General features: G+C 42.5%; 1 protein-coding gene across 1 annotated transcript in view; it reads right to left on the reverse strand.

Annotated features, from left to right (window-relative positions):
• Positions 1-27,452, reverse strand: part of LOC127643526 (slit homolog 2 protein-like) — a 111,627-nt gene extending 84,175 nt beyond the window's left edge. The window contains exons 1-4 of the mRNA XM_052126320.1: positions 27,406-27,452; positions 22,513-22,584; positions 21,980-22,051; positions 21,024-21,095 (exon numbers count right to left, since the gene is read on the reverse strand). Coding sequence (XP_051982280.1) covers positions 21,024-21,095; positions 21,980-22,051; positions 22,513-22,584; positions 27,406-27,452 — 263 coding nt within the window. The remainder of the gene's footprint in view (positions 1-21,023; positions 21,096-21,979; positions 22,052-22,512; positions 22,585-27,405) is intronic.
• Between the last annotated feature and the right edge of the window lie 307 nt (positions 27,453-27,759).

The following is a 27,759-nucleotide window of genomic DNA, read 5'->3' on the forward strand; positions in this document are numbered from 1 at the left end:
ATTAATCTACTCCCCCAGGTTATTGTTATAAACATGAGCCACGTTTGAAGGGTAGAGGAGGAGGTGTTGCTAGTGAAGTTTTTGGTGTTACTTAAAGGACAAGATATAAATGTAAGTCTTTTGAACTAATAATGCTTAATGTGACACCGTTGTCACAGTTCCTCCTGACACTCCAAGCACTTACACTCCACATTCTCTCTCTCCCGAATACTAATCACCCGCACCTGAAACCTGTTCCCTCATCATCTGCCTCACACTATATAAGCTCCACTCTCCATTCACTCTGGGTCTGGTCTCATAAGTCGATCATAGACTCACTTAACTGCTTCCTCTCCCAGACGTTTCATGGCCATCGTCCAGAGCTCCTTGCTCCTTCGTTCCAGCAACGTAATTCTCCTCTCCAACGCTCCGGCGTGTTCAAGCTCCTCACTCCACTGCTCCATCGACAAGTTCCCGTGATCTCCTCTCCATAGCACTGCGGTATGCACTCAGGTTCACCAGCTTCCCTTTTCCCTCAATAAACTACAACTCCGGGTTTAACTCTACCTTCGAGTCTGTGTATCTGTTACAGAAGACCAGATCAACAACAATCTTGAACCCGGCAGGATCCGATACCTCCGCACCTCCATTAACCACCAGCGCTTCTGCAATTCCTTCTCCTGGTTATTCCGCGACTCCCGTTGCCAACCCAGCGCCCTACTCTGGAGTGGCGGAGTACTGCAGTGGTTTTCTAACCCTGTGTTTTTTTTTCCCTACTCTAGTGTTTGCTACAGAAGGACTGACCCATAGCTATGGATTTACCAGATGTGCAAATCCTCCTCCTCGAACAAGGAGATCGTCCAGTCGAAGATCACGTGCGTGAGTTTCTCCATCTAGCGAATTTGGTGCACTATGAGGACCACTCTCTAGTATATTTCTTCAGAGCTGGTCTGAATAGTGCACTGAAGGAGCAGATGCCTCCGGCGGGTCCTCACTGGACGCTCTGTAGCTTCGTGGAGATGGCACTAGAACTCAGCGACTCACCTTTTACTGTGGGTGTGGAGGATGAGGACTTGGGATCTCCTCCCACAGTAGACTTTCCCAAGCCTTCCACGGCCCCAGTCGCCAAGCCTTCCACGGCCCCGGTCGCCAAGCCTTCCACAACCCCTGTCCGCAAGGTAAATCAACGCCTAAATAATTTTTTTTGGGGGGGGGCTAACCCTATCCTGTTCCCAGTGGCCGATTCACTGCTGCATCCAGCAGCGGCCACGGTCAGCGAGCCATCGCCAGTGGCCTCCACCATCCCAGAGCCAGCGCCAGTGGCCTCGACCGTCCCAGAGCCAGCGCCAGTGGCCTCGACCGTACCAGAGCCATCGCCAGTAGCCTCGACCGTCCCAGAGCCAGCGCCTGTAGCCTTGACCGTCCCCGTAACCACACTCCCTGCTGGCCGAAGGAAAAAGAGAAGGAAGAGGGCACCTTTTCCCCTGTCTCTGCAAATGTTCTCAACCACGGAGGTTGTCCCCCAGTCTCTGCCAGTGCTCTCCTCCATGACTCTGCCTTCTATGGGTCCACCCTCGAAGTACACCCTAGCTTCGCCTCCCACGGCTTCATCTCCTGGGCCTTCCACGTCCCTGTCCCCGGAGCCTTCTGCGGCTCTGCCTCCTGGGCCTTCCATGGCTCTGCCACCCGGGTCTTCCACGTCTCCGTCTTCCAGGGTTCTGTCCCCGACTTCCAGGGCTCTGCCTCCCGAGTCTTCCACAGCTGAGCCTTCCAGTGCTCCGGCCCTTGAGTCTTCCAGTGCTCCACCTCACGAGTGTTCCACAGCTCCACCTTCCAGGGCTCCGCCTCCCGGGTCTTCCACGGCTCCGCCTTCCAGGGCTCCGCCCCCAAAGTTCTCCATGGCTCTGCCATATTCGGCACAGTCTCCCGAGTCTGCTTCGGCACCGTCTCCCGAGTCTGCTACGGCACTGTCTCCCGAGTTTGCTACGACACTGTCTCCCGAGCCTGCTACGGCACCGTCTCCCGAGTTTGCTACGGCACTGTCTCCCGAGCCTTCCAGGACTCCACCTCTCGAGTCACCCAGGGCTTCAACCTCGGAACCATCCAGGTCTCCGCCTCCGGTGCCTCCTTCGGCTCCGCCCCTCGAGCCTTCCATGGCATCAACCCCAGAGCCTTCTGGGGCTCCGCCTCAAAAGCCTCCTACGGCTCCGCCCCTCGAGCCTTCCATGCCTTCCAGGGCTCCGCCTTCAGAGCCTCCCTCAGCTCCGCCCCTCGAGCCTTCCATGACTTCAACCCCTGAGCCTTCCAGGGCTCCACCTCCTGAGCCTCCCACGGCTTCACCTCCTGATCCTCCCTCGACATCACCTCTGGAGCCTCCCTCGGCTCCGTCTCCAGGGCCTTCTATGGTTCCACCTCCTGAGCCTTCCATGACCCCACCTACCATGGCCCTGTCTCCGGAACCTTCTACGGCTCTGCCTCCTGAACCATCCATGGCCCTGCCACCTGAGTCTTCCACGGCTCTGCTCTCCTTGGCTCCACCACCAGAAACTTACATGGCTCCGCCTACCACGGCTCCGCCCTCGGAGTTCCCCATGGCTGTGGTCCTGAGGCCGACTCCCAGGCTTCCAGACCCAGACCCTACCCTGCGGCCGGCTCCCAGGCCTCCTGAACCTGTCTTTGCCCTATGGCCAGCTCCCAGGCCCCCTGATCCAGTCCCTGTCCTGAGGCCGCCTCCCAGACCCCCTGATCCAGTCCCTGTCCTGTGGCCACCTCCCATGCCCCGATCATCCTCCTGGGATCATTCTTCCCCATTTTCTCAACCTCTTCTGTCTTGGGGCACCAGGAGTCACCCATTTAAAGAGGGGGGTAATGTCACAGTTCCTCCTGACACTCCCAGCACTTACACTCCACGTTCTCTCTCTCCTGAATACTAATCACCGCACTTGAAACCTGTTCCCTCATCATCTGCCTCACACTATATAAGCTCCACTCTCCATTCACTCTGGGTCTGGTCTCATAAGTCGATCATAGACTCACTTACCTGCTTCCTCTCCCAGACGTTTCATGGTCATCGTCCAGAGCTCCTCGCTCCTTTGTTCCAGCAATGTTCCACGTAATTCTCCTCTCCAACACTCTGGCATTTTCAAGTTCCTCACTTCATCACCCCATCGTCCAGTTCCCGTGATCTCCTCTCCATAGCACTGCGGTATGCACTCAGGTTCACCAGCTTCCCTTTTCCCTCAATAAACTACACCTCCGGGTTTAACTCTACCTTCGAGTCTGTGTATCTGTTACAACCGTCAGATATAAATAAAACATCTCTTTTGTCTTTTGTCCTTGCTAAAATGTATAGATCACCCAGGACTTATTCTGATTTCCTTGGTGAATTTGCACATTTTTTTATCAGATCTTGTAGTTACTGTAGATAGAGCTTTAATTGTTAGTGACTTCAACATTCACATAGATAATGAAAATGATACATTGGGATTAGTATTTATCAATATTCTCAACTCTCTTGGAGTCAGACAAATTGTAACAGGACCAACTCATCGCCATAATCATACGCTAGATTTAATTCTGTCATTTGGAGTTGATGTTGATAATATAGAAATTCTGCAGCAGAGTGATGACATCTCGGATAATTACCTCATCTCTTGTATGCTGCAATCAGCTAATGTTACTCAATCTACACCACGTTATCGTTCAGGTAGAACTATTCTTTCGACCATTAAAGATAGCTTCACTAATAATCTTCCAGATCTATCTCATACACTCAATAAACCCCAAAGCCCAGAATAACTTGACAAAAAATATAAATCCAGTCTTCTCTAGCACTCTTGATATTGTCGCCCCACTTCGATTAAAGAAATAAGTGCTGCACCATGGTACAATGATCACACTCATGCTCTCAAGAGAGCAGCTCAGAAAATGGAGCGCATGTGGAAAAATACAAAATTAGAATTATTTCATGGCGCATGAAAGGATAGTGTCTGTAGCTACAGACGGGCACTAAAAGCTGCCAGGTCAGCATAATTTAAAAATAACCACAACAATCCTATGAGTTTATTCAGTGCTGTGGCTAAATGGGTTAGGAATAAAGCCTCAACAGAACCAGATATTACGTCGCAGCACAAGAGTAATGACTTCATGAATTTCTTTACAGATAAAATTTAAATAATCAGAAATAAAATTGGAATTATGCAATCATCTGTCATAGCACCTCAGAAAACCGTGTCTAATAATTTTCCTCACGTAAAACTTCAATCCTTCACTGTCATTGGTCATGAAGAGCTAACAAAACTTATCGAAACATCAAAAGCCATGTTTGTTAGATCCTATATCAACATGTTTGTTAGATCCTATATCAACTAAGCTCTTAAAAGGGGTATCTCCTGTAATTTCAGAACCTCTTCTTAAAATTATTAACTCCTCGCTATGCTTAGGACATACCCCTAGAAAATTTTAAATGGCAGTTATCAAACTGCTTATTAAGAAGCCACAACTTGATCCTGGAGAATTGGCTAATTATGGACTGATTTCAAATCTCCCATTTATGTCAAAAATGTAGTATCCTCCCAAATATGTTCATTTCTACAGAGAAATAGTATATACAAAGAATTTCAGTCAGGATTTAGGACTCACCACAGTACAGACTGCATTTATCAGAGTTACAAATGACTTGCTCTTATCATCTGATCGCGGCTGCATTTCTCTTCTAGTGCTTTTATATCTTAGTGCGGCATTTGACACGATAGATCACGACATTCTCTTGAATAGGCTAGAGAATTATGTTGGCATTTGTAGAGTTGCATTAGCAAGGTTTAGGTCATATTTAGCAGACCGCTACCACTTTGTCTATGTAAATGAAGAATTGTCAAACCAAACAAAATTAAAATATGGAGTGCCACAGGGATCAGTTTTAGGGCCTCTGCTTTGCTCCTTGTATATGCTTCCCCTGGGAGATATTATCAGGAATCGTGGAATAAGTTTCCACTGCTATGCCGACGATACACAACTTTATATTTCTTCAAAACCTGATGAGATTTAACAATTATCCAAATTAACACAGTGTATCAATGAAATAAAAGATTGGATGCCCAGAAATTTCCTTCTACTCAATTCTGACAAAACAGAGGTACTAATTATTGGACCAAAAAACTATAAAAATAAGCCACTACAATATAATTGAACTCTCGATGGATGTACCATTACATCATCTTCAACAGCGAAGAACTTAGGTGTTATATTTGATACCAATCTGTCCTTTGAAAATCAAATTACCAATGTTTGTAGAACAGCATTCTTCCACCTAAGAAATATTGCTAAAGTACGTCACATGCTCTCTGTTGCTGATGCCGAAAAACTAATTCATGCGTTCATGGCCTCAAGACTAGATTATTGTAATGCATTACTCCAGCAAGAGAGAATGTCCAGCAAGATCAATAAATAAACTTCAATTGGTTCAAAATGCAGCAGCCAGAGTGCTAATTAGAACCAAGAAATATGATCATATTAGCCCCATTTTATCATCGTTACACTGGCTACCTGTTAAATTACTTATTCATTTTAAAATTATGTTAACTACGTACAAAGCTTTGAATGGTCTAGCTCCACAGTACTTAAATGATCTTCAACCACGCTATATTCCATCACGTTCATTACGATCGCAAAATTCTGGCCTGTTAATAGTTCCTAGAATATCAAAATCCACAAAAGGAGGTAGATACTTTTCATATTTGGCTCCTAAACTATGGAATAGTCTCCCTAACTGTGACGAATGCAGGAAAAGGCAGACAGGGGTTGCGGATCCAAAAGCAGGTTTTATTAACAAACTAGCAAAATAAACAAACACAAGAACAAAAGAACAGTCCACGATGGGAAAAACTTAACTAAACACAAACGAACACACAGCTGGAAGAATGAACATGAAGGGCAGGAAACAAGGGCAAATGCACAACAAGAAACCAGACATGAACATTCAACAATCGACAGGGAGTGAACAAAAAGCAGGGCTTAAATACACAGGGAGTGATGACTGGATTAGACACAGGTGAGAACAATGAACCAAAATGGCAGTGCTGATGGCAGGTGGATAGTAGGAAATGTAGTTTTAGACAAGGACAGTGAAACACGGGGCGGACAACAAGGAAAACGTGACATGGAGCGTGAACGGTGACGGGTGAAATGGAAAACACGGAGCAGACAAGGAAACATGACATGAACGTGAATAGTGAGACACAGAACACAGGGTAGACAACAGAGGAACGTGACACTAACACTGTTCGAGATGCAGAAACACTCCTTCAGTTTAAGTATAGACTAAAGACTCATCCATTTAGCCAGGCATACACCTAATTTATCATCCAACCCACAATTAGGCTGCTTTAGTTTAGTCTGCCAGAAACAGAAACCAGAAACATTGATCATGATTTATAACTCTGCAATAAATTGAATGACATCTATGCCTATATTATTTTATTTGTTTCCCTGTCTTAACCTCGGGACTCCTATCCTGAAGGTCACCAGAACTGGCTGGATCCAGCACCCTTCCAGCACCCTTCCTGCTTCATGTTGGACTCCACTTCTACTGAATGATAGAAGACTGAATGATGATGACTAAATGCAGCCGGTGCCAGCCAAACATCACTTCAGTCTATTATGATGGACTTCAGAGGATGAACTGATGCCAACGCCAACCATAAGACATGGGATACTTCATATGCCATTGTCTGAACTTTGGATTTAGGATGGACCCAACCGAACCTCACCGAGATTACAGGCCAGGTTGAACTGCGTTTCACATCCCTGATCTTTACCTACATCACCTCGGTCTATTGATGGACTACGATCTTGAAATGGAATGCATAGACTAACAATTGCCAACAAAAGCCTTCATCAGCCAATTAACAAGGACAATTGCATTTATGTGAACTTCTGCAGTTAATCCAGGATGGACTTCAAAGACATTAGTCATTAATCTTACAGTTCACACAAAATCTTTGTTTAAACACTGACCCTTAACACATACTTAGTTGAATCATTTTAAACCATGACTTTAACTATACAAAAGTGATATTTACATTATATTCATGATGTTAGCCAGAGGAGAACTGGCCCCCACAGTGAGTCTGGTTTCTCCCAAGGTTATTTTTCTCCATTAATCAACATCTTATGGAGCTTTGTGTTCCTTGCCACAGTCGCCTTCAGCTTGCTCACTGGGGTTATTAATACGTTTATTATTGAATTACTTATTTTTAAACACAATTAACAATCGTATTTTATCTAATTACACAATGATGATTCATCGACATTATAGACATTACAAATGTATCGTCTGTTAATGCCTGATCTTCTGTAAGGCTGCTTTGAAACGATGTGTGTTGTGAAAGGCTCTATACAAATAATATTGACTTGACTTGACATCATTTTGCTCTTTAACAATAACAACTGTTTATCAGTATGAGCTGATAAAACACAAGTACATTCACAGTTCATAAAGGAGAGGCCTTTTACAACCCTTCTTCATCTCCAGCCGAGATGAAGAAGGGTTTCTACAGCCCTTTCTTCATCGTACGCAAAAAACGCGGTGGGTTGGGGCCAATATTGGACTTGCGAGTTCTCAACCAAACTTTACACAGACTCCCATTCAAAATGCTCATGCAGAACCAAATCTTAACCTGGGTTCAGCATCAAAATTGGTTCGCGGCGGCAGACCTGAAGGACACTTTCACGTCTCCATTCTACCTCGACACCGACCCTTTCTGCGGTTCGCGTTCGACAGCCAGGCGTATCAGTACAAGGTCCTCCCCTTTGGCCTGTTGCAGAGGCAGCCCTTGCCCTGCTTCGGGAAGTGGGCATCCGCATACTCAATTACCTCGACAACTGGCTCATCCTAGCACACTCTCAAGAGTTTCTATGCGCCCACAGGGACCAGGTGCAGGTCAACCGGGAAAAGAGCAAGCTCTCTCCAGTTCAGAGCATATTTTTTTTCTCGGCTTGGAGTTAGACTCAGTCTGAATGTCAGCACGCCTCACAAACAAACGCATGCAGTCAGTGCTCAGATGCCTCGCTCGCTTCAAGCCAGGTACAGCAGTTCCTCTCAAACAGTTCCAGAGGCTCCTGGGGCATATGGCATACTGTGTGTTAATCACATCTTCCTGCCGTCAGACTTTCAAACCTTGGACAGACCTCTGTTTTCTGCGGACATGAGTCAATCCTACAGCAGGTGTCCAGACATGTCATGGTCATCACAGACACCTCTCAACTGGGTTGGGGCACCATGTGCAATGGGCATGCAGCCGCTGGCTCATGGATGGGGCCCCGCCTGCATTGGCACATCAATTGCCTCGAGCTGTTGGCTGTTTTCCTTGCCCTGCAGAGGTTTCTCCCACTAGTTCGGGGCAAGCAGGTATTGATACATTCAGACTACACCGCGACAGTAGCGTACATAAATCGCCAAGGCGGCGTGCCATCTCATCATATGTCACAACTCGCCTTCCATCTCCTCCTTTGGAGTCAGCTGTGACTCAGGTCGCTGCACACCACTCACATCCTGGCGACCACAACATGATGGCGGAGCCAGAGCTCCCTCTACCAGGCAGCTTTACGCCCTCAAGTGGGGTCTGTTCGCAAATTGGTGTTCTTCCAGATCTGAAGACCTGCAGAGATGCGCAGCCCACCACGACGCATTGGATGGAAAGTCCCTTGGTAAGCACAACCTGATTATCAGGATACTTAGAGGCACCCGGAGGTTGAACCCTTCCCGGCCAAGCCTGTTCCCCTCCTGAGATCTCTCAGTGGTCCTCTCAGGCCTTCAGAGACCCCCCTTCGAGCCGCTTCATTCAGTCAAGCTCAAAGCCCTCTCCTTGAAGACGGCCCTCCTGATCGCACTCGCTTCCATCAAGAGGGTTGGGGACCTGCAAGCATTCTTGTCAGCGACACTTGCCTGGAGTTCGGTCAGGCAGATGCTCACGTCATCCTAAGTCCGCGACAGGGCTACGTGCCCGAAATTCCTACGACCCCCTTCAGGGACCAGGTCGTGAACCTGAAAGCCTTGCTCTGGAAGGAGGCAGACCCAGCCTCTTTGTTGTTGTGTCCGGTACGTGCTTTGCGTATCTATGTGGACCGCACGCAGGGCTTTAGATGCTCTGAGCAGCTCTTTGTCTGCTTTGGCGGATGGCGGAAAGGGAACACTGTCTACAAACAGAGGTTGGCTCATTGGGTCGTTGATGCTATCTCCCTAGCCTATCACACCCAGGCTGTGCCCGCCCCTTGAGGGTTTGAGCACTCTCTACAAGGAGTGTGGCATCCTCGTGGGCACTGGCCAATGACACCTCTCTACCAGACAACTGCAGAGCAGTGGCCTGGGCAACATCCAACACCTTTGCTAGATTGTACAACCTAAGGGTTGAGTCGGTCTTGTCCCGTGTTGCCGACCGGGTGTTCCGCTTGCACCTTTCATCCTTCACCAAGTTGATCCAGTGTGTGCCTTCTCTCCCAGGTTAGCCACTAAGCTCTCGCTTCCTGGATGTTCTTCCACCCTAGTCCTCTGGCCTGCGAATTCAGTGGAGGAATTCGCCGCCAGACCCACCACGAGTCAATTGCTCCGTGTTGGGCTTGGGATCCACAGGCATAATTCCCGCTTCAGGCAACTCCCTGTGATGTATTTTCCGCTGTGTGGTCCCCCTGCTGCCAGGACCCACGTCTCCCTTGGGCAGTTCCGACTGCACTCCGGTCGACGTGTCTGTAGTAACTCCTCCTATGTCAGGCAGGATCTACCACCGCACCATGTCCACGCAGGTTGTGGTCTGGGCAGGTTGTTGTCTCAGCAGAGCCTTTTCCCCCTTAAAGAATAGGAACAGAAAAGGATAGCCCCAGCCACTTTAAACTCTATGACGAGAAACATAGAGAAAAGGCTGTGGATGGCCGGCTTGCTCCCATGTCAAGTCATGTCGCCTGTACCCGTGCGGGTACTAGGAACCTAAGAGCGGTATATGACACTTTATTAGGGGGTGTTGGGGAGGGTTATGTGCGGCCGACACAGCTGCTTCTAGCACGCAACAGCCTCCTTGCACCTGTCTCAGCAGTTCACATAACACGATTTTGTGCATGCCGTTTTTAAATTGGACCCCTTGTGTCACAACAATTGACACAAGGTCGAGTGAATGACAGAAGGGGAATGTCATGGTTACTGTTGTAACCTCCGTTCCCTGATGGAGGGAACGAGATGTTGTGTCCCCCTTGCCATGACACTATTCCTACCACTGTAAGGTGCCGTACCTTATTCTCAGCTCCTCATTGCAAAAACCTAACTGACAGACGCACTCCCACTTCCCTTTTTACCCGTATGTCTGGGGGCGGGACATGCAAATTCTGTCTGCAAATTTCACATTGGCCTTTTCTCATGTTCAGAGGTATGCGAGGCTCCCAAGGAAGACCCCTTGTGTCACTACAATCAACAACGTCTCATTCCCTCCATCAGGTAAAGGAGGTTACAACAGTAACCATGATGTTTCAGAACTTAACGACATGGAAACCTAAGCCCGCGGACGGGCCCTTAAATGTACAAAATAAAAGTATGCGATAAACAAAACTGCTGTGTGTTACATTGGTACACATGCCACATATCTTTGGAAAGCTACATTTCTTGATTTTCTATTGATATAAACCATTTTAAGATACAATCACAACAGCAGGTACAATCTATATCTTTGTCAGACCACCAACATATAAACAACCAATAACAACATTTAGGCAACTCACCTACGAAGCTTCATAGTAGTCCACTGAGCCATAACTTCCCGACAAAAACGGTGTTGTTTCATTGTCAAATGTCCAAATGATCAAATCAAGTAAAATGTTTAGTCCAAATCACATTATTACATCAATAAATATCCACAGACTCTTGTTGCATCATTTCGAAGCACCTGGCAGCTGTGCCTAATCTTTCACATATAATCGGTACTAACTTCAGTTCAGATGTAAACATTTCCTATATCCGGTATCAAAATGGAAGCACGCACTCTGACCTTTCGATTGACACCTCATTTGACCCAATAGGAGCTTCCATGTCCTGTCCAAAGCCTTCAATACCCAACCACAGTCTGTGTCGAATGTAAGGGCATACCCACTTTCCTTTGTTTACTGATCAAACCAATTACATCGAAGAGTGGAAATGACTGACGCATCGTATAGCCAATGAAATTCTGAAAACAGTGATATGCGGCTTTAGTGGATTAATTAGAGCATGATTCTGTTATGCGTGTACGCAAACTATAATCTCCTTTACCCACTGTTTTGCGCCTCCGTGCGTAAAGCCATTGGAGAGTTGTTTTGGAACTGTTTACACATTTGGCGATTTAAATATGGTGAAACGGACGCTGAAAACAGGATTTTCACCTCAGGATGTGATATAAGAAGGCATTCATTGTGAAAATTCTGAGTTTGGAGATGAAATTTCTGAAAACAATACGGATGATTTGGAGGCAGAGGAAATATGGAGAGATGAGACATTGCTCTGGACAAGTAAGTGTTTTCTTGTGTTTTATAACATATATTACTGTATATTCCGCATAAATAATCTTTAGTTTGAATAATGAATACACATTTTGTAATAACCCTTTGTCGTGTGTTTCCTCAGTGAATGTTTGAACCGTTTGTGCGTGTTTTTAGTTCATTGTTTGTTTCAGATCTATTGACATGCTATATAGATGTTTTGTATATTTACTGTAAATATATATTTATATATATATATAAATGGACACGAAATATATATATATATATATATATATATATATATATATATATATATATATATATAAATAAATCAATAAATATAAGTTGAAAATAAGAATATATGTTGTGTTTGAGAGTCTATTTGATACAATGTGGGTAGGTGGGGGAGGGGTAGGCCCATCTATTTGTTACAATGCTGAATTCATGGGGGGAGGTGTAGGCCCATCTCTTTGTTCCATAGTACATTGGCAAAGTATACAGTATTTACAGTAAATATACATACAATAATACATATTTACACACTCGAAAAGAAAAACTATATATATATATATATATATATAGAATACAGAAAAGATGGAAAAGTTGTGTCTAGCTTTCTAAATTACATTTATTTATTCTCCCCCACTCAGCAAGCGGCCACATAAAGTGGAGCAGCAGGACAGCACCTCATCAAGAGAGGAGGGCTTTCAGAGAGACCCTTGCTGACAGAGTTGGGGTCTCAATCCACAGCCAGACCCGTATCTCCTGCTCCACGAAGAGCACATCACAGGCCGTTGCACATCACCAAATCTTGCACCGCTGGTCGTCTGAAGTGCAGGCAGTGTCATGCAAAGACACCAGTGAAGTACTCTTCCTGTGTTGTGCCTATGTGCTTTGTACACAAATGTGACTGCTACAATGACTGGCATGTTGCTAGAAACATGTAAAATTTTATAATGGTTTGTAAATACTTTGTGTAAAAATTCATGTAAATAGTTTGTTGAGTATTTTTTATATAAACAAATTGTCCACCATAGCACTAGTTTTGACTCTTTTATATGCACAACATTTAGTTTCAAGAAGGGAAAAGGCACTCTAATGTGTTTATGCATCAGTTACTCTGTGTCAGCAAAACTAATAGTGGATCTGGATATGGAATATGATAGCTCTAAGTGTCATCTTTCATTAGAGCCCAAAATTATGACTGTACGTTGAAGCGTTCAAAAGTAGTAGCCTTTTTGTCCTAGGTTACCAAAGGGTCCTTTTGGAGTATCCAAAAGGCACTTTTGTAAAACGCCTGGGTGTACCCTTAGAAAAACATGTGTAAAATATTCATTTTTTATGGTATTGTTATAACATTTGAACTTGGACTAGGTAAGGATTCATGCTGTGATCCCATTGTGTTCTCAAGCTAATAGCTACAAGTTATAGTCATCTGCAGGCATCTGTATGCAAAAAAAATTTCAGGCGGAAAAAAAAAACTTCTATTTCATTGTGTTCAAACTTCTATTACTCAGAATCAGTAGCACTTACAGTAATTCTGTCTGCTGGGGAAAAAACTTCAGAGTGTCCCCTTTCAAATGTGACCAAAACCATGCATGTACTCCAAACGGTTCAAGAACAGCTTTAAATTTACTTTGGGTATGCCTTGATTAGGCCTTTTAGGCTAATTTTACAGGATTGGGAAGAGTAAATTCTGTATATACGGTCTTTGATCGTTATTTTTTCTAAAGTGAAAAAAAAAAACTATGATGGAACATCCACCTGCTACACAATCTGGAAACGTGATCTGACCAATAACCCTCGTGCCTTTCTTTTAAATAAATCACACGACTGATCTTTTCATAAAAAGAGAATCAAAATGTTCTTCCCGTTTCTTGAATTAAAACTTAAATTTCAAAAATTTCATTTTCTATATTCTCTGTAGACTGAGTTAAAAATGTTGTGACATTTAGAGTATATTGTTGAAATAAATGACTAATATTTACTTTCACAGTGTCCCACCAATCTTGTAAAGAAGAAAATTTATATTTTTGTTCTCTGAAAGACTTCCAATAAAACTTAAAAATATCTTTAAACTGTAAATCTAACAACGTCACATTGAAATGTTAATAGGGACTATTTAACTTAACAGAACTTACAATCATTTTACACACAACCAAATTGTGGTCAGTGAAACCTACTGGAACAATTGAGTAATTTATGAAGAAACTAAGATGATGTTTCAAAACATATCTAATTGTGCCATTGACAACAAATTATCACGAGTGTGTGTCCATGTATATTGTTTAACATTAGAATTAAAATTTCTCCATACATCACATAGCTCATTCACTTCTATCATTTGTATCAGTTTTCGGCATGAAGCCATATGTGGCTCCACATGATTCCTATCTATGTTTCTTTCAAAACAATTAAAATCTCCTCTCAAAACCAAAAATTCCCCATCATCACACTTTTCTATTACTGTATTAAATTTATCTAGAAAAGCATTCTTTCTGTTTGTGAGGTTGGTGCATATATACAAACAAACAAACATGAACTTCAAATTGAGCCTTAATTTTTAAACATCTACCTTTTACAATCTCTTAAACTGAAAAAGATGAGGGAGTAAAAATCTTATAAAAAAAAACTACAACTCCTCCACTGAATTAAGTATTATGACTCAAAAGAGACTGCCCACTCCTTAGCCCATTTAGTAGCAATTTTTCCATCGCTATGTGTCTCCTCCAAAAACAGCACATCTATTTTATTCTATTTTATTACTTCATGTATCTGTGCTCTCTTTCTGCAGTCTCTAGCCCCATTCACATTTAAAGGTGCAATGTGAATGTTGTTCATCATTGAAAATGAAAATGAAACTAGACTACAGATGGGAAAACATCCAATAAGGGCATACAAACTAAACCATTTCATTATCATTACTCAATTGGAGTTGGATTTTTGTAACGATTTTTTTAAACGATAAACTTCTTTATCAGTATATCTTCCCTCACCCATTGAACACTTAATATTCTCCTGAAGTCTTCTGAGATCTGGAAAATATTCAAAACTTTGCACTCCTCTCATGTTTTTGGTCACTTTCAAGAACTTTCTTATCTCTTCCACTCCATAGTCAAGACATGACCAACTGGATTGAGAGCAAACTGAGACATTAGAATCAGAGCATTCACTCTCACTGCTTTCATTGTCCACCGTACTCTGTTGCTGATTTTTTTCTGGCCTGTTTCAAAACCATGCTAGTTACTTTTTTCTCTCTTTAGAGGTATTTTAAAAACAACCTGATACATGTCCATTAACATGATATCATTTTGAATTACACTCTCCACGTTAGACTCAGTATCAGAAAACTGAATCAAACCTCTGTGTGTTAACCAGAGCCTCTCCACAATCAGAGTTGTTGCTTTCATTAATCTCAAGGATTAGCACATCAGATTGTTTGGTGGTTTTTTTCATCTCTTTTAACACTTTGTCTAGTCAGCTCAGAAATTGTTTTTTTTCAACTGACAGTTGCTGACAGACATGGGGACTTGTGACTTGGTGACTTGGACTCGAGTCGACTCGAGTCGCTATTTTTATGACTTGTGACGTGACGTAACGTTACCGAGGGTCATCGCTTTCAGCTTCAAAAATTATTATCAAGATGGCAAAAGACGAACAGCGCTTTGCAAGACATGCAACGTTAAGATCGCGGACAGCCAGACGACAACCTCCAATTTCGTCCGCCATTTGAAGAGCCATTCTGCCCAGTAAGTGCTTGTCAATTTGTTAATTTTATCTGGTTAGTTGGTAGTTAGCTAATGTAATAATAGCAGGGTTCCCACGGGTCCTTGAAATCCTTGAAAGTTTGTGAATCTAAAAAATTAAATTCAAGGCCCTGGAAAGTTCTTGAAAATAAACATACATAGATACAGGTCCTTGAAAGTGCTTGAATTTATTTTGTGCAAGAAGTTTTCTGGAAAAAAAAAATCTGTCCATTAATTTTTTATTTCGCCAACACTTCGTGGCTTATGCTGCATACTAGCCTGCTTGATTTACCTTAGTTACACGCATTTATGTTAAGTGTTTCCCGCGCGAGGTACTTTGTTTTGTACGTTGCCATGACGTTCACGCGTGCTGGTACCTCAAGGTGCAATACCTTTTAAAAGAGGTAATGACTAATGGATATACTCTGAGTGTGTGTGTGTGTGTGTGTGAGTGAGTGAGTAAGTGTGGGTGTGGGAGTGTGAGAGCGCGAGAGACGAGAGTGAGTGTGTGTGTGTGTGTGTGTGTGTGTGTGTGTGTGTGTGTGTGTGTGAGCGCGAGAGTGAGTGAGTGTGGGTGTGGGAGTGTGGGAGAGAGAGTGAGTGTGGGTGTGAGAGTGAGTGTGTGAGAGAGAGTGTGTGTGTGTGAGAGAGAGAGAGTGTGTGTGTGAGAGAGGGAGTGTGTGTGAGAGAAAGAGGAGAAATGTAACAAAGTTTAATGTAGGTAACTGTGTTTGAGAGAGAGAGAGAGAGAGAGGGAGGTGTTCTGAGAGGAGTCTGTTGGATGTTAAGCTGTTATTTGTTTTATGGACTCAATGTTGAAAATTTAAAACATTTCAAACACTGTTGGCAGAAGTGAAAAATAAATAATTTTATGAAGTTACAATTTTGTTTGATTCCATGATGTATTTTACTGAACATGAGTATTGTAATTTACTGACAGTAACTTATATCTTGTTTTTTCACTTTATTATGATCAGATTCTGCAGGTAAAATTAAAATAATAAGGTGACTTGACTTGGACTTGATTTGACATAGCCTGTGACTTGACTTGGACTTGACTTGACATAGCCTGTGACTTGACTTGACTTGACTTGCCCAAGAAAAAAATACTTGGGACTTACTTGAGACTTGAAGGTTAAGACTTGAGACTTACTTGAGACTTGCACATGTGTGACTTGGTCCCATCTCTGGTTGCTGAGATCTAAATAAAATCTGTATGTATGTGTGCTAGAATGTGTTATTGATTGTGCATTACAGAGTTTCATGTTCATTAATTAATGTCCTGTTCCTGCCAACAGTGCAGCAACCAGCCATTATCCACACATAAACACACACACGCACATAGTGATTTCTCTGTTAACTCAGATTCTAGTGTTTTTTGTGTGGTCAGCACCTTCAGGAATTACCTCTGCATCTCTCTGTTTTGTCTTTCCCTACAAACGATTCTTGCCATAAATTCCGAGGCCTCAAGAGACTTTTTAAACCATTCTCTTCTCAAACCATATTTACAGTTTTTTACAATATTTCTCAAATGTGTGAAAAATTTACAGTTTTTCACAAATTTCTCAATACTGAGAATGCATTTTCAAAACTCTTCATACTATGGATCAGTTCCCCTTCTGTCACTCACTCAAAGTTGTGTTGATGTAGTGGCACTAGGGGTCACTCTTAGGAGCCCCAAACACCTCTGAACTTTGAGAAAAGGCCAATGAGAATTGGCGAGTGGAATTTGTATGCCAGTTCTTCGGTGCCGAGCGGTTGCGTGTAAGCAAGCTCAATTCCACTGCAGGTCCATTCAGCTTGAAGAAGTGTATCCTGTTGTATATAAAGTGCATTCCAGCGGTTTTCTCTCCTTCTGCACGATTAGTGCAGAGTTCTCCCCTGGGCGCTTCGACAGCACTAAAAAGAGTATATATTTCTGTAAAGAGTATATTTCCTCTATTAGAGCAAAACATTGATGTGAACGTCTTTTTAAAAATGCGTCTTTTTAAAGATGGCTTTCCGTCTTTGTGTGAATCCTGGATTGCGGTCATTATCTCTCTGCCTCTGACAGCCACGGGCACTGCCTCATGTGTCTGGGTTGCGATCACACTGAGGCTGCGTTCGTGGATGGTTCATGTTCTCATTGTGAGAACATGACCATGGCAAAGTTGCGGTAGTGGCTTTCCTTCCACCGGGGGAAAGCCACTCCAGCCGCCCCCCACGCCTATGGGTATGAAGCTGGCTCGGCTGGTGCTGGAGGTGATTTGGGGATGCTGAGGACTCGACTGGGCTGTCACCTTCGGGTCTGTCCACCCAGTCTGAGGCTGATGCAGAGCTGACCACCATGCTTGCGCGGGCCGCCGGGAGTGTCAGGTTGGACTGGAACCCTCCACCCTCCCCTGAGCCCTCGCGGCTAGATGATTGGTTCCCCCAATCCCTTTCTTCCCGGAAGTGTACAACAAACCTATGAGGTCATGGAGGGCACCTTTTTCTGCCCAAATCCGATTTCCCAGCTTGTCCGCTCTCTCTACGCTCGATAGCGGGGAGGCCCACAGGTACGCGGCGATCCCTCAGGTGGATAAGGGGGTCGTGGTGCATCTGTGCACTTTCTCAATGCGGCCATCTCCCAGAGTGGCACCATTGTCCCCTTAGTGCCCCTAGCCCGGAGTTTGGACGCATAGCTAAAGCTTTACAATCTGTCGCAGTGGCTGGCCAGGACCATCCGACTTGGCTACGTGACTCACTTAGCAAGGCGCCTGCCCCAGTTCAGCAGCATCCGCTTCACCTCGGTGCACAGCGAGAACGCCGCCACCATGCGTGCGGAGATCACAACCCTTCTGCGCAAGGGCGCGATAGAGCCTGTCCATCCAGCTGAGATGAGGAAAGGGTTCTACAGCCCTTAGTTCATCGTGCCAAAGAAAGGCAGTGGGTTGCGGCCAATCTTGGACCTGCGAGTACCGAACCAGGCCTTCCACAGACTCCCATTCAAGATGCTGACGCAGAAGCACATTTTGGCATGTGTCCGACATCAAGATTTGTTTGCGCCGGTAGACCTGAAGGATGTGTACATTAACATCTTGGTTTTACCTCGACACAGACCCTTCTTACGGTTTGCTTTCGAAGGCTGGGCGTATCAGTACAAGGTCCTCCCCTTCAGCCTGTCCCTGTCCCCTCACGTCTTCACCAAGGTTGCAGAGGCAGCTCCGCATATTCAACTACATCGACGACTGGCTGATATGAGCACATTCTCAAGAGTTTCTGCATGGACACAGGGACCTGGTGTTAACGCACCTCAGCCATCTAGTGCTTCAGGTCAACTGAGAAAAGAGCAAGCTCTCCCCGGTTCAGAGCATCTCTTTTTGCCCTGCGGAGGCTATTGCCATTGATCTGAGGCATGCACGCGCTGGTCCGGATGGACAACCCAGCAACGGTAACATATATAAATAACCAAGGTGGCTTACGTTCTCGTCGCATGTCGCAACTCGCCCACCATCTCCTCCTCTGGACTGAGGTCACTGCTGGCCATTCATATCCTGGGCAGTCTCGACACCACAGCGGACGCACTGTCGTAGCAGGCAACGCTCAGTGGAGAGTGCAGACTCCACCCCTAGGTGGTCCAGCTGATTTGAGTCAATTTGGCAAAGCATAGGTGGACCTGTTTGCTTCCCGGGAATCCTCCCACTGCCCGCTCTGGTATTCCCTGTTGGCACACATCTGGCAAATACGCATTCCCCCAAGTGAGCCTACTTGCACAGACCCTGTGCAAGGTCAGGGAGGACGAGGAACAAGTCACCCTCGTAGCCCCATACTGGCCCACCCAGACTTGGTTCTCAGACCTCATGCTCCTCGAAACAGCACCTCCCTGGCAGATTCCCCTGTGGAAGGACCTCCTTTCTCACGGATGATGCACCATCTGGCACCTGTGCCCATACCTTTGGAACCTCCACGTCCTTGAAGGTGTATGTGGCCGCCATAGCGTCATCCAATGACACAGTGAAGGGTAAGTCCCTAAGTAAGCACATCCTGATCATCAGGTTCCTCAGAGGTGCACAGAGGCTGAATTCTCCTAGGCTATGACTCTATTGTCTAGTGAATGTCTATTCACTAGACAAATGTCTAGAGAGTGACAGAAGAGGAACGTCTCGGTTACTATCGTAACCTCAGTTCCCTGATGGAGGGAATAAAATGTTGTGTCCCTCTTGCCACAACGCTGTACTACCTGCTGGAATGTCCGGGACTCTGTCTTGGCTCCTCAGCACAAAACCTGAATGAGTGGTTGCAACCAACTACTTTTATACCCGTATGTCCGGGGGAGTGGCATGGAAATTCCACTCTCCAATTCTCATTTGCCTTTTCTCAAAGATCAGAGGTGTTTGGGCCTCCCAAGAGTGACCCCTAGTGTCACTCCATTGACACAACGTCTCATTCCCTCCATCAGGGAACGGAGGTTACAATAGTAACGGAGACGTTTTCATTGCTTTAACGCAAAATCCATTCAGTGACCACATCTAACATAATCATGAATCTTTTGTCACTCACTTTCAATAACCAGCAAAACTTTATGTAAAAGCAGCTTTAATTGATTTTTTTTCACTTGTTTGCATACTGTTCCCCTTCTGTCACTCACTCGATGTTGTGTTGATTGTAGTGACACAAGGGGTCTCTTCTGAGAGCCTCGCATACCTCTGAACTTGAAAAAAAGGCCAATGTCAAGTTGGCAGACAGAATTTGCATGCCCCTCCCCCGGACATATGGGTATAAAGGGGAGCAGGCGAGCGACTGTCAGACAGATTTTTTCTTCGGAGCCGAGCGGTTGTGCAACAGCAAAGCTGAGTTCACCACTTTTCCACTCACCTTTACTGGAGATAAGCTCTGCTGTTGGATCTATGGCGCATTCCAGCAGCTTTCTCCTCTCTGCATGTAACCTAGAAGTTTACTGTGTGGAATATTTCTGCATGGCAATAATAATGAATTGGTGTTTATTTAACTTTGGGCATTTTTCTGAGCCAGCAGTTGATTTTTATTAAAACAGATTTCAACATTCTTATTTATTGAATTTGAAGGTAACATTAAAGCTGTCTTGGCCATTCAGCTGTAAACTTTTTACTGTGCCTTCGTAATTAATTTTTACTACATTTCAAATGTAATTTACATATAGATTTTAATTATTGAAAGGGGTTGTTCTCATCATTTACTCAGTCTCATGCCATCCCAGATGTGCATGACTTTCTTTCTTCTGCTGAACACAAACAAAGATTTTTGTAGTACTTCTCAGCAACTGAATGGCGATGACAATGTTAAAAATCACATTAAGTGATTAAAGTAAAGTAATCCATACGACTACAGTGGTTTAATTTGTATCTTCAGAAGCAATATGAGGTGTGGGTGAGAAACAGATCAAATCATTTTGTACCATAAATCTTCACTTTCACTTTCAAAATATGAAAGTGAAAGTGGAGATTGATGGTAAGAAAGGACATAAATATTGATCTGTTTCTCACCTACACCTATCATATTGCTTCTGAAGATACAAATAGTTTAGTTAACAAGGACCAGAATACTGAAATAGCAATTAGCCACTTTTGCTCATCACACAAATTGGAGTCATGACCACAGAAAAGGAATCCAATCTACAAAATGTATGCAAATTAAACAAAAATATTAATGCGATTATTATACCTTATTACCTCATAATGACAATTATTAAGGGCCAGCACGATAAATGCTGGATATGATGCCAATGGTTTAATGCTGTTTGAGTGTATCTGTGCATGTGTCGAGTGTGTGTGTGTGCGTGCGCGCGTGTGTGTGCGTGATACTCACAATGTCCTGAGCTTGGGCATGTGGTTAAAACTGGCCACTGACAAACGAGTGATATTGTTGTTATTCAGCATGCTGTGAAACAAAGATAGAAAAAGACAATAATTTAAGACTTATTTTGAGAGCACATACAGTATATGCAATAATGAGACTTAAAGACATAGTCCACCCAAAAATTTAAAATTCTGTCATCATTTACTCACCTTCATGTTGTTCCAAGTAAGTTAGCTAGCAGATGCTTCAATCTGCTCTTTTCCATACAATGAAAGTGAATGGTGACCACAGTTGTCCTTGGCCCATATTCACTTTTAATGTATGGAAAAAAAAAAACATGGTTGACATTCTGCTAAACATCTCTTTTTGTGTTTCACACAAGAAAATCACAAGTGTTTTGAAAGACATGAGCAGATGATGAAAGAATTTCAATTTTTGGCTCTCTCTATAATCTATTTAATGTTTTTTATATTACATTATATGGCATTTTTTTTGGAGTACATATATATGTGTTTGTTTGTGTGTGTGTGGTTATGTGCAGAGAACCACTTTGTTAATTCATATCTGCTATTTATACAGAGATTTTATCTCCTAAACCCCCTTACATCTGTGTGTGACAAACCATTAAAATAATAAAATAATCTGACACAATCCCATTTATCCACTTATCCCACTTTACAAAGTACATACAGTATGTGTTTTATACAATCAGTCGACACTGCAGGCACGATCTTGACATCTACATACATCAAAACCTATACCCATTTATCATGTGTATACAGTTTTCTAATCTCAATTTCAATCTCTATATCAAATCAAGTTTGTAACTGGAACAATCGCAAGACTAGTGTGACCCAGCCATGACCTAAGATCCAAGACCTTGCTATTTTTGAAAGATCTTTGTAATGGGTTTAATTGAAAAGAACACATAATCAAACAAGTACACACACGCACAGTGCACTTACAGTACTTCTAGGTCCCGCAGAGCTCGGAAGGCTCCGTCTTCAATGCAGGAAATCTGATTATAGTCCAATTGCCTGAGAGAGAAAGAAAGAGAGAGGTATAATGTCTGCATTTGAAGATGATGTGATCTTGTTGGCAGTTCTTCTGTTTGGTGTTCAGTTCAGTCATGGTACAGCTTTATAAAGCAATACACTCAAACACATCACTAATCCTCACTAATAAACCACATTCTTCCCATTCTTTCAATCTCTTCCTATGATGTCACAATATTTCTGTCTCTCTTTCTTTCTCTTGCTGCTCTTCACTTTACAGCCTCTTCACTCTGTCTGATGTGCTTTCCTCCACTAAAATCTACCTGCACTGCCCACTCCCCCCATTTCTCTCTCTCGTGTGTGTGTGTGTGTGTGTGTGTGTGTGTGTGTGTGTGTGTGTGTGTGTTGGTCAGTTTGCCTAAGCATCTCATTAAAGCACACAATCATTAGATTATCGTGACACAGCTCTTTTTCACTCTATTTCACACATATAGCAGACTCACAGGTTTTTGATCTCAGTAGCTCCTCTGAATGCTTTTCTGGGGATTCCCTGGATTTGATTCTCACTCAGATCACTTAAAAATACAGAGATAGAAAATTAACAATCATTGTAGTAGTGAAGACAATAGATACGGAGGGTTCCAAAAGTCTGAGACCAAAATGAAATTCTGGGATTCTTTTCCATTTTAACTTGTAAATTAATAGAAAGTTTTAGTATTTTGACATTTTAAAAAGAGAAAATTCCACTAAGGCTCTCAGATTTTTATCCCCATTGTATTTATTAGCGTGATCTTTAGTTATTTTTTTAGATACATTTGGTCAATGAGAAAAATAGGAGAAAGGGAAGTCAGTGTGCAAGAGTAAAATGAGGGAATAAATAAAACGTCTCATCAAGATCTTCCAGTGTGAAAACTTCACATAATACCTTTGCTCTTATGTGATAAAATATCACACACACACACACACACACAAACTCACAAATCACTGAATATTCACAGACATATGCAGACTCAATATAAGAAAAATAAATTACGAAAAAATTGGTACATGAGAATGAGAACAAATTATACTGTATGTCCCCTCTTTCAAATTCACCAGCTGCTGTGCAAAGAAGGAACACAATAAAAATGCACGAGCACAACACTCTTTTGTGCATGCACATGCACGTAGTTTTGATGAGACTAAACAAATATTTCTAACTGAAATTCCAGGATGTTCAAGCATCAAAGCAGACATTAAACTTCCCCACCAGCCTGGGTAAGTATTCATTGCTCTGTAAAAATGTAATTCTACCGTGAACTGAACATGAACTGAACGTGAACTGAACGAGAATTGTCTGTAACCTGGTTTATTGACATCTGTACAAGACACCAGTTTGCATGCACATTTATTAGATCAAAAATACTTCTAGATTACAGAGCAAACATTCCAGATGTCATACAGATGGGAGCAAACCAAACAACATAGAGATCAACCAATATTTTTTACGACTGATACCAAATATTTTTAATAAAGTAATTATTGTTTTAATTTAGCATTTTCATGCATAAAAATAATCAATAGATTACAATAATAAAAACATAACATGTATTATGAATATTTTATCAATAGTGATGATGATGATGATGACGATGATGATGATAATTATTATTATTTATATGCCTTTATTTTAATACAAATTTGTTTTGCATTCTAAATGGTTGCAAAAATTATTATCTTTGAAAAGAATGAAAATGGCAGCCCTTGTCAGTAAACTTGATATTAAAGAATCAATTAAGTAGAAAAGTGTGAATATTGGTTAAAAAGATTTATTGGTCAAACCAATTATTTTTGTTGAAGTGTCGTCAACATGTATAGCCAATTCACCTTCTTTCACTCACTCGACGTTGTGTCGATATAGTGACACTAGGGATCACTCTTGAGAGCCCCGAACACCTCTTTTGAGAAAAGGCCAATGAGAATTGTTGAGTGGAATTTGCATGCCACTCCCCGGGACATACGGGTATAAAAGGAAAAGGAATGCCCACTCTCATTCAGATTTTTTACTATCAGTGAGCTGAATACTACTGCTGTTCCATTCACCTCTTAAGAAGCGTATGCTGTTGGATATAAGGCACTTTTCCAGCAGCTTTGTCTCCTTCGGCACGACGAGTACAGATTTCACCCCTGGGTGCTTCGACAGCACCAAAAGAGTGTATATTCCTGCTAAAGAGTATATTTTCTCTATTATTATCTAGAAGGTGAATCGGCTATACATGTTGTTGACACTTCATGTTGTTGGCTCCTCAGCACAAAACCTGAATGATAGTGGGCATTCGTTCTCCTTTTATACCCATATGTCCAGGGGAGTGGCATGCAAATTCCATTCGCCAATTCTCATTGCCTTTTCTCAAAAGAAAGAAGAAGTGTTCGGGGCTCTCAAGAGCGACCACTAGTGTCAATACATTGACACAACGTCTAGTTCCCTCCATCATGGAACGAAGTTATGACAGTAACCAAGAAGTTCTAATTATTGGTTTATTTATGTGTTGTCATGCATATTAAATAATCAATAGATTATAATCATTCTGAGATGCTATTCTGCTTACTACAATTGTACAGATTGGTTATCTGAGTTACCGTAGACTTTGTCAGTTTGAACCAGTCTGGCAATTCTCTGTTGACCTGCCTAATCAACAAGGCATTTCCATCTGCAAAACTGCCATTCATTGGATGTTTTTTGTTTTAAACCATTCAGAGTAAATTCTAGAGACTCTAGAGAAAATCCCAGGAGATCAGCAGTTACAGAAATACTCAATCCAGCCCATCTGGCACCAAAAATCATGCCGTGATCGAAATCACTGAGATCACATTTTTTCTGAGATCACATTCATTCTGATGGATGATGTGAACATTAACTGAAGCTCCTGACCCATATCTGAAATATTTTATGCGTTGCACTGCTGCCACATGATTGGCTGAATAGATAATAACATTAATAAGTAGGTGCGCATGCGTTCCTAATAAAGTACGCAGTGTAAAGTAGAAAAAAAAATGAGGGAATAAAAGAGAGAAAAGGTGTTGAATGATAACCTTGAGCAGCTTTAGAAGAAATGTTTCATTCACTCTCTTCCTCATTTCAATAGATGAACAAAAACTAACAGAGGCTTAATCCCTGTTTTCACCCCTCTCTCTCTGTCATACACTTTCTGCTCCCTATTCTTTTCTCCTGCTGTGAGAAAAAAACTCATAAAACACAGTAAAATGCTGAGAGAAGTCATTGTATTCTAATGAATGCTTTACACACTCTGTTATCACTGTTAATGAACATAAGAAAGAGTTACTGAAGAGAATCCATCTGCAGTGATTATGACGATCAATTAACTTATTCATTAATTTATTATAATCACCATAACCGAAATGCTTGGATTATTACAAGAGCTCACCAAAATCAGATTTTAAGCCACAGTCACATGATCAGATATCCATTCAGGGGTCCCCAAAGGAAAACCTTTGCACATATCGAGTGTGCATGTGTGTGTGTTTGTGTCTCTGTAGAGGACAACTTTAATGATGTGGCTTCCCTCATAGAAAGCAGACCCTCAAAAACAACCCTCTCATTTACAGACATACATCCACACAGCATGTACAGATCATGAATAGCCAATTGAGCAAGTCTGACCTGTCAGTCAAATTCCTCAGCCGTCAATCATAATTTGAGACAGTATCCAAAAACTAGACACTGACCACCGTGTGTGTGTGTGTGTTTAGATAGGGGCAGATGCCTGTCATGTCCATCAGTGACAGATGACAGCACCAATCACAGAGCAGCAGGGAATAAACTTAAAAATGACAATGAGACATACAGATATTTTGAATATCAAAACTATCCAGTCAAACACTCATACTTTCACATACATGCACAAACACTTGTCAAGATGGGATATATCTTGATCCGCTACGGGGCAGTGCAATCTTACCAGTATGGACAATCAAAAACGCACTTTCAGACAAAGTACTGTATGCATTTACTTACTATAGAATTGTATTGACTGAATACAGCTAAAGCTGTATATAAATAATAACTATAGACTGAATCTAACCCTTAAAGAAAACTTTTCATCTATTAATTTTTTTTGATTGTTTTTGAAATACTAAAATCAAAATTAACTACAAATAGTTTTTCCATTTGATTTATGATTATATCCCCATGATTTAAAAATCTAATAACATTTATTATAAAAAATGAGAGAGGCACACCGAAATCCTGTCAGTTTTACTACTTTGATTTTTGCAACAACAAAAAAAAATCAAGAGTCTGCCTCACATTCAGACAACAGAGTGCTGAACAAAACGAGAGAAAGAGAAGTAAGGAAAGTGGGGAAACGTAAACAGATAGGGAGAAGTGAGTGGAAAAAGAGAGGGAGAAACAGACAAACGGAGATACTATCACATCATTGAACCTTTGAAAGCAAACATTACATTACCGCCAATCTGAAAAACCAAAAATAACAACATCTCGCTAAACGACACAAGCACACAAACATCAGAGCTGGAAGTGTTTGTATTTGCTTGGACGGTACCAGAAACAGTCAGTTCACTAAGATGCCGAAGTTTGAGCCATGGTTAAATAGTCTCAGATTTGAGCCTTTTCAATCTACTGCCAATGTGTGTTTGTCTGGAACGACCCAAAGATGTAGAATCTGCATTCTTACACACTCCCATTTTACTTCCTTTATTCTTCTTTCACTTTTTTTATGTTGCTTGTCAAGTATTAATTTCATGATCGACAGATACAGTGGCCCCAAAAAGTATTTGTGATAGAGTGAAAAGATGATCTGCACTCCGATAGTGAACTGCTAATGTTTTTATTACATAACGTTATGGGGGAATGGAGACAGATGCACAGACCTTCCTCAATGTGTATAACAATCATCATATTCACCCTCTTTTTATATACAAACCACATCTCTGTAGCTTCAATCCATGACTTACATTTTCAATCATGATTTGTCACAGGATAGAATCAATTAAAAGATCACCAGGTGCTGACAATTAAAGAAACACGATTAACATTCAATACAATTTACCCACCCAAATAAATCTGAATGCAAATTCACAAAATCAACACAATACACAATTAACACTACACACAAGAATTCACGAGTTCACCTCCTTGCCTGATCCTAGAAAGAGGTCAATGAGAATAGGTAAATATTATGATAATGGTAAACGTGTTTGGCTTGCTGTTCAAGGAGAGGGACACACAAACGAGAGAGAAGGCCCGATCATAGATTCCCCCCAAAAAGGAGAAAAGATTAAAGGACAACAAGATTTGGGTAACATGGAGAGCTGAATATTTGTATAGATGGAAATAAGATCTTTTTTTTTTTAAATAGTAATAATTTAGGCCCTACCCGATGCGCACCATGGAGGTAGAAATGTTCAGGAAAGACTGGGCCATTGCTACTTGTGGAGGCAGCCTCACACAAGGATCTGCCTGGGGGATAGAACGGAGAAGAGGAAGGTGACAGATGAGCTGAAAGAGATCCCTAGAACCTGGTATAATACCCAAAGAATAGGTCTCCTGCGTGAGTGTGTTGGGTCGGAGAATTGAGGTCCAGACCCGAGGTCCCCAGAGTTGTTAGGATGTTGGGCCTCGATGGAAATTAATAAAGAGGCCCTGGGGCTGGTCCGGATGACCGGTCCTGTGGGCCAGTGCTGGCAAAGTGGTTAGTTTTGAGGCACTGTGTTTGAGGGACGATTCTGGA

Source organism: Xyrauchen texanus, chromosome 5 (genome assembly GCF_025860055.1).
Source record: "Xyrauchen texanus isolate HMW12.3.18 chromosome 5, RBS_HiC_50CHRs, whole genome shotgun sequence".
Classification (NCBI taxonomy): domain Eukaryota; kingdom Metazoa; phylum Chordata; class Actinopteri; order Cypriniformes; family Catostomidae; genus Xyrauchen; species Xyrauchen texanus.